Source organism: Melozone crissalis, unplaced genomic scaffold, assembly GCF_028551555.1.
Source record: "Melozone crissalis strain CALT ecotype California unplaced genomic scaffold, PUWL_Pcris_2 ptg000026l_1, whole genome shotgun sequence".
NCBI classification, from domain to species: domain Eukaryota; kingdom Metazoa; phylum Chordata; class Aves; order Passeriformes; family Passerellidae; genus Melozone; species Melozone crissalis.
In genome coordinates this window covers 9784668-9792116 of record NW_026535804.1, presented here as the reverse complement: position 1 = coordinate 9792116, position 7449 = coordinate 9784668, and the positions used below count along the sequence as shown (strand labels likewise).

General features: G+C 45.5%; 1 protein-coding gene across 1 annotated transcript; it reads right to left on the bottom strand.

Annotated features, from left to right (window-relative positions):
- Window positions 1-92: 92 nt before the first annotated feature.
- RNF135 (ring finger protein 135) lies at window positions 93-6202 on the bottom strand. The gene is made up of 6 exons (XM_054278811.1): window positions 5870-6202; window positions 4929-5015; window positions 4215-4385; window positions 2842-3001; window positions 2323-2424; window positions 93-1536 (listed from the first exon to the last, which is right to left on the bottom strand). The coding sequence occupies exons 1-6, from the start codon at window positions 6200-6202 to the stop codon at window positions 1001-1003; spliced, it is 1389 nt and encodes a 462-aa protein (XP_054134786.1). The 3' UTR covers window positions 93-1000.
- Window positions 6203-7449: the final 1247 nt, after the last annotated feature.

Genomic DNA, 7449 nt, shown 5'->3' with positions numbered 1-7449 from the left:
TAAATGAAATAGCTGAATCCCACATGCTTTATTCACAACAAACTATCTATTTTGTCAATTCTGGAATGCCAGACTCTTCCTGAGAAAGCTTTTGCTTCTTGGGAATGCTATTTTCAGTGTGCCTGCGTGAAGCAGTGGATCTCTCAAATCAAGCTGTCCATAGGTTTTGTGGGACCTCAGCTCTGGTTCCCTCACACCCCACAAGCAACTGAGAACCTCTTGATTTGTCTCAGGCTCGTTGGCAAGACCAGATGGTCCTTCCCATGTCAAAGTCCTGTTTGCAGGCCCTTTAAAAGGGCACTAAAGTGACCACATGATTTATTAGCTGGTATAAACACACCCCAACATCTGCTTCCACAAGCATGCCCATGGTCACACCACCACCAGGACTAACAACCCTTTGGCCAGGGCAAGACTAAAATATGGTTCTGAGGAGATGATGCTCTTCTGGGACACCTCCCTGAAGTGTCAGGTCCTCAAATCCAAAGCCTATTTCACAATTACTGCCTACCCTAAAGGGAAAGATTTTCATACCCAAGATCAGTAACATTCTTATCCTTTGAGCATTCCTTAATCAATCAGATCTGTCTAAAGAAAAGTCACTTGACAAAGTAATGGCATAATCTGTTCTTCTGTATTTTTTCACATCAATATAGGAAAAATGAGGTCAATGAGAAAGGCTTATCCCCAACATTAGAACTTCCATAGTCCATTCTTTCTAAGAATATCCTGGGACTACTTAAAGCTGCTTGAGAAACCCACCTGACTCCTACAGGGGTGGTTACTGCCTTTAGCATAGGCTGAAATTGCTTTAATGAAGTTTGGCTAGGCCAGAGCACAGCATGAAGAGAAGCACAGCAGACAGAATTATCAGTGGCTGATTCCCAGGAAAGCCTGGGTAGTTATGCATTCATTCCTTGGTACACTCCTGTGCTAAACACTGAGGTTTTTATAGAAACTCTGCAGTCACTGGCAAAATTGTCCCTGTTCTCAGTAGGCTTCATCTCCTGTTTGGCTGACTTATAGTTAAAGATCCATTTCTTTCTAGAGTGTACAGCCAGCAAGCAGGGTAGAGAGGATCTGAGGTACTGATTTCAAAGGTGTGCAAAAGCATTTCTTTGTCAGCAGTGGAGTAAAACGACACAGTCTTCTTCTGTAGCTCCAAGAAAACTCCAACCTTCAGTGGTTTGTCCTTGTGCAATAACGTTTCTTGATTCTTATGCCACGCTGACAGCTGTTTTTTGGGACCCAGCCATTCTACACACCAGGAATGCTCAGTTCTTCCCAATTTGTCCCTTTTACCAATCATCTCATGAGCAACTCCAACAGCCCAGCCATCACTGTCCTTGGTAATTACTTCCCAGTAGTGGCACCCAGTAGAGAAGCCTTGTGAACACATGACCTGGCTGATGCAGAATCTTTTGGGTGATGGTTGATAAGTGGCCAGCTGGCTGGAAACCATCACCCTCCTGTTCTGGGCTGTGAGTGCCAGGCGCTCGTGTACTCTTGTGGGGTCAAAAGTCACATCCTCTGCCCCTGGAAGGCAGAAAGGAAAATATTCTCACATGTAGGCAACAAGAAGGCAGGTGCATCCCTGATCCAAAAGAGAAATGAAACCCAATGATCAAACCATAAACCTGAATCAAAGTTCAAAAGTCCTCAACCAAGCACTATGAACTGTATCCTGGGCACACTGAAACATGTAACAGGCACAACTGTGTAAATATCCATCACAGACTCATATGCACTCCAGTGGAAAGGTGAAAGTACCTTGCACCCTACTAGATGGATTTTATTCCCACTCACAAACTTTTTTTTAAAAAATTACCTTTCTGTCAATAACAAATGGGATGCTTACCTTCATAAAGCTTACAGTCATCTGTTCACTGGGACAAGTTCTTACCTATTTTATCAGTAAAAACATTTGTTTGCTGTGTTAAGCTACAGCTGTAGTAGAGTGCATTGACTGCAAAAACGGTTCTGTCAAAATGTTGCAGAATTCAAGTAACAACTGCAATAACTACATCTTAACAGCAAAGAGCAGTGACTGCCTGTACACCAGCTCAGACTCCACAGGCAGCACAAGCCACCAAGAGCTTACACAAAACAGGTTTCTTATCTCTTTTTTATCCTACATCCGCAGTCAGGTACAATGTTACATTATGTGCCAGTAACTGATTCATTCATGGCAACTCCATTGTGGTTCCATGGCTCAGTAAACAGCCACATTTCCTGCTAATGTTGGCAGGACAGTTTTCTGCAGCAAACTCAGTCTCAGGGTCACCTGGATGTGTTGAGAGTCCTGCTGGCTGGGATACTTACACTGAGAAAACTGGCTGGAAATGGCTGGCTCAGGACTTTCAGCTGCAGACTCTGGAGGTGATGAGCTGACACTTGGCTCCTGGTCTGAGTCTGGAGGATGCACTAAATACAAAAATGAGTGAAGTGTTAAGGCATTTCTTCAAAATGTACACAGGAAGTATTTAACCTTCTAAAGGAAAACCTTAAATAAACCCAGCTACTTGTCCAAGTGCAAAACTAGGAGCTGCATTTTTTGATTGCATAAATTACAAAGAACATGTAGGCAAACATTTTAACCCAAAATTAACAAAACACTCTATGCTGGCGTGGTCAGAGGGGAACTGTCAGAAGAGTGAGATGGGTAAAGCAGTTGGATCATTCTATGAAGATGAAGCAGTTTCTGTCTTAAAATTTTTTACAGTGTTCTTTAGTATTTGCTGAGTATTGTGTTTCTTGTTTTATTTGCACAAAGTAATTTTTTACTCTATTTGCTAAATCCACTGCCTTTAAGAAAAAGATTTCAAAATAAGGGAAACTCACCTGGTGGGAGATGCTGAGCATAATTCTCCAATAGTAAAATTTCCAACTTTCTCTTAAGATCTTCTACAGCACTTTTGACAACATTAAGCTTTTCATCAAGTGTAATTTTATTTATTGTCAAAGGTGAGCCTTCGTGCTTCTGCCCCTCACATAAGTCTCTCTAATAATGACAGAAGGATCAAGGGAAAGATGTAAACAGCAGCAGTTATTTAATCTCACAGATCAGATTATAATATAAAGCCCAAGTAGAAAAAGAGCAGTGATCCTTCCAAGAATCTTACTCTTTGTATCAAAAGTTTCCTTTATAGGACCTGAGCAAAACAACCTGAAATCTCAGAGAAAATAGTGAAGGATATTCTTAATAATAAAAAATAAAAAGACTGTGTTTTCCCCAAGAAAACCAAGAATGCAACTAATTTTTCTTTTATACATATATATCACAACTTCCTTAAGTATTCATATGAATACACAAAGTTGCTCTCTTTACTTCCTTTTTCTTCTTCTTCTAGAACCGAAACCAAAAGTTTGAAAATGTATCAGTGTGAGGAAAGGGTAAAGCTAGTTTGCCTAAATTTAGAAATTGTGGAAATCTACATCTGAAGTTGCTCTGTTGGTCTGTGTGTACAGTCTGTAGGAGGAAACAGCTTTTTGGAGGCTGGATTAATCTCCTTTGCAGGAGGATATCTCAGGTAGGCCAGACAACACTGAAAGTACCCATTCCTCCTCACTGCCTGCAACAGGACCCTGGATCAGCTGAATTCCAGTGTGGGCACCTGTGCCTGGGTCCTGAAAGTCCAATTCTGCCTCATGGCACTGCCCCACCCAGAGAGCCCCACTCCAAATTCCTGCTGGCTAACTTGCATCACTTGGCACTGCTGTTTTCAACATCAAACCCAGCTCTGCACAATCTGAAGTGCTTTAACTGCACCTTTTGAGAGCCCTTGACGTGTTTTCCACAAGAAAACAAATATTGAATAACAAAATATTGAATAACTCTGTGAGTTTTTTAACTTGCATACCTTTGTGTAAATACAAATTCTGGAAAATAAAAATATCATGAAAGATCTTAACTTTAGATCTGACTGAGGACTGAATTTCAGCACTGCAGCTCCCACTTCATTCCAGCTCACCAATATCCTTGGAAAAAATCTAGTTCTGAATTCCATTCCCAGCCTGTGCCTCTCTCAGTACTTTTTTTTCCTCTGAATTTCTCACCCCAAACTCTCCCTGCTGACAAAGTCCATGGATTGGCACCATTGTCTCTATGAGAATGGTGCAGTGGGGACCTCAAAGGTGCTCTGTACATATTCAGCTATCCCAGACAGTGAGCTTGAGTTTCTACCCATATTCTGCCACCTCATTTCATCACTTACAGTTTGGGCTTTGATGTCTGTGAGCTGGTGAATAGTCTCTTCAATTTTCTGTTGAGCAGCTTTTTGCTGTTGTTCAATGAACATCAGTGTGTTTCTCTCCTGTCTTTCAACATATTCCTTCATGCAACAGAAATCTTTAATAATCTGGCTTTTGATCTGAGATGTATATTCCTGAAAGGCAGAAAATATGGAGATCATTGTGTGGTTATGAAAGATGCATGGAATATGAGAATTAATGCCCCATCCAATGTGCTCTTTGACTGACCCCTGCAGACCAGAAAACTTTGTTCAAAGGAATAAAATACATTTGACACTATCCTGCATTACATGCAATGAGATTTTGGGCACGGTAAGGATCGTGAATATTTTATGGCCAGTGGAGTCTGCTGGACAGCACAGAAAGTTCAATATTCTCTCTTTTGATTTGTAATTTGTATCTAGTAAAGTGTACCAGAAACATTCAGGCTGCTCCTGGGATAAGGAGAAAAATGCAACAATGCACAATTCCAGTGGCCTTTGTGCCAGCCAAGACACAAATTAGTGCAGCTGATGCCATATATTCATTCTCATCAGTAAAAACAGAATTGTGACAGAAAGGAAGGAAACAAAAAGGCAGATTCCAGCTCTGAGCTGGAAGGCAACCCTGCAGTCAAACACATCTCCAGCCCAGAACAGTGCAAAATTTACTGTAGGTGATGATTGTACAATGTGTACCTTTGTTTTATTGAGGTCTTTCCTCAACAGGAGGATGCTCTCTGCAGTTATTTCTTGTTGCTTGGAGCTCTCCCATATCTCTTCCTCCTTTAAAGTGACACATTGGACTATTTATCTATATAAACCTCAGAGAAAGCATAACTAGGCTAGCTGCAGGATAATAAAAACTCCCTACATGACTGACATTAGTTAAGCAATGGACTGTTTGAGGAGGTGCCTGAGAGACACAATTCTGAGTAGGAATAATCACAATGAAGTCAACATCAACAATCACCAATTAATTAGATGTTCAACTACAATTGTGAGCTTCAATATGCTCTAAGCTTGACTGAAAAAGATACATATGTGCTAAAATAATGAAGGTCAACACATTTTTCGCATCTCCTCCTCTGGGAGTCGTTTTAAGCAGACACCTAGATCATGAATCTGTCCCATTTTGTGCCATGAAGCTGGGTGGAGCTGTAGCACTGTCTAATAACGCTATGCATCCTTTCAGCAGCCGCCAATGCAATGCTGATGCAATAACCCCCAGCACAAAGAAGTCACTTACTACTACTGTGCATCGGCTGAATATGTACAGGAATTAGTTCTTCTAATTCAGCTACGCTGCTCTCGATGTGTCAGACACCAGCACTGAGCCCCTAACACTGTGAGCCGAACCCATGTGCTCCATGTGTTACTGTCCCGTGGGACGGAACCCGGGCTGTGCCGTGGGACGGAACCCGGGCTGTGCCGTGGGATGGAACCCCGGCTGTGCCGTGGGATGGAACCCCGGGCTGTCCCGAGTACCGCTAGGTGCTGTCCCAGAATGGGACGGGCAGGACTCCCTGGGTGACGGGGTATGTCACCCCGGGATGTCCCGGGGTGTCGCGGAGGAGCCCCAGGATGTCGGGGGGTGAAGCTCCCGGTGTCGGGGGGCCCCCGGCTGCCTCCGGCCGTACCTTCTCCCCATGTCCCCGCCCCGCCGAGCTCAGGCCGTTGCAGGCAGCAGCTCCATGGGCTCCCGGCTCCTCCTGTGCATCCAACTCTTCCTTCAGCTCCCGCGGGATGAGGCTGAGCAGCGCGGCCAGCTCGCGGTTGGGCCGCAGCTGCTGAGGCTCGAAGGGGCTCCGGCAGAGCGGGCAGCGGGCGCGGGGCCGGCCCGCGCAGTAGCGGAGGATGCAGCCCCGGCAGAAGCTGTGGTCGCAGCCCGGGAGCCGCACGGGCTCCGCGAAGAACTGCAGGCAGCAGGAGCACTGCAGCTCCAGCCCCTCCAGCTCCAGCACGGCGGCCATGGCCCGGCCCGGGCGCAGCGCAGCGGCCGCGCGGTTTCGATTCCCCCGGGCCCCTCCTCCGGTGCCGGGAATGGCCCGGGCGCGCCGGCCCTGCCGTGCTCAGCCCTGCCCCGCTTTGCTTTGCTCTGCCCCGCTCGGCTCTGCCCTGTCCCGCTTGGCTCTGCCCCGCTTTGCTTTGCTCTGCCCCGCTCGGCTCTGCTCTATTCTCCTCTGCCCTTCTCACGTGCCTTGGTCGCGCGATTTGGGCTGCCGGTGGAAATGGACTGTGACGCAGAACACTCTAGAGCCTGGCCTTCGCTTTCATTGACTGTCCAAAAAAGTCCCCGTTATCTGCACTATTACATTTCCGCCGTGAATTTCCCTATTTTGTAATAGCGAGAGTTGCTGACATGGGCAGTCTGCTGACCCAGCCGGGAGAGCAGGGGCACAGCACAGCACAGTGCAGACCTTGTCTGACTGAAGTCCGGGCTACTGGAGGGACCAAACCCTTCTGAGGTCATCCCAAGCTACTCAGGTCATCTCAAAAAAACAATTAACAATGAAGACTGGCATTGTGCTTCGTACAACTCAAAAGCTGCTCTCTGTTGATTTCAGGAGCTGCAGGATTAGGTTGTTTAATAGAATTGCTGAACCACCATGTGAGCTAGAACGAATGGGGTTGTGTGGGGCAGAGCCGGGAACACAGGGAAGTTCATGGGAGCATACCAATAAAACTGCTGCACATTACTCAGAGCTGGACAATGAGCTGGCTGAGAAAGGCAGAATGATGAACCAATTCAATTCCTTTGCACTATTGGGCGAGTGGGGCTGGGGGAGAAAGAAGAATTAGTGTCACTAATTCCTGCAAATATTGGCACTTCTCATTTCTGTAAAAAAAGAACTATTTAAAGTATCTCAAGACCAGCTGGCAATTGTCAGCAGAAGGTGGAAGCCTCACCAGAAACTTGGTCTGCAAGACTTCCTCTTGATTTGCAAAATAAGGCTATCTGTAAAGAAGAATTAAATGTGTGAATTACTTGCTGCTTGGTAGAACCAGATCTCAGACTTTGTCTTGAGGCATGGAACACTCAGTGCTCTGCGTCAGCCAGGGCAATCTCCATCAGCTCCTGCACACAGTGGTACCTGATGAGAAGGCTCCCCTCCAACACTGAACACCAGTCCTCATTCACGGAGTGTTTGTGAGCAAGTCACTAAAGAAAATACTTTTAAAACTTGCTTCTGCCTTTCAATGTTCAGTTTAATCAAGC

Bases quoted from the DNA above. Each gene is read 5' to 3' on its own strand.
- RNF135 (XM_054278811.1), bottom strand. From the start codon at position 6,202: ATGGCCGCCGTGCTGGAGCTGGAGGGGCTGGAGCTGCAGTGCTCCTGC. The intron at 4,386-4,928 runs GTACACATTGTA...TCTGCCTTTCAG, and splicing joins AAGACCTCAATAAAACAAAG to GAATATACATCTCAGATCAA. The intron at 2,425-2,841 runs GTGAGTTTCCCT...TTTTGTATTTAG, and splicing joins TGCTCAGCATCTCCCACCAG to TGCATCCTCCAGACTCAGAC.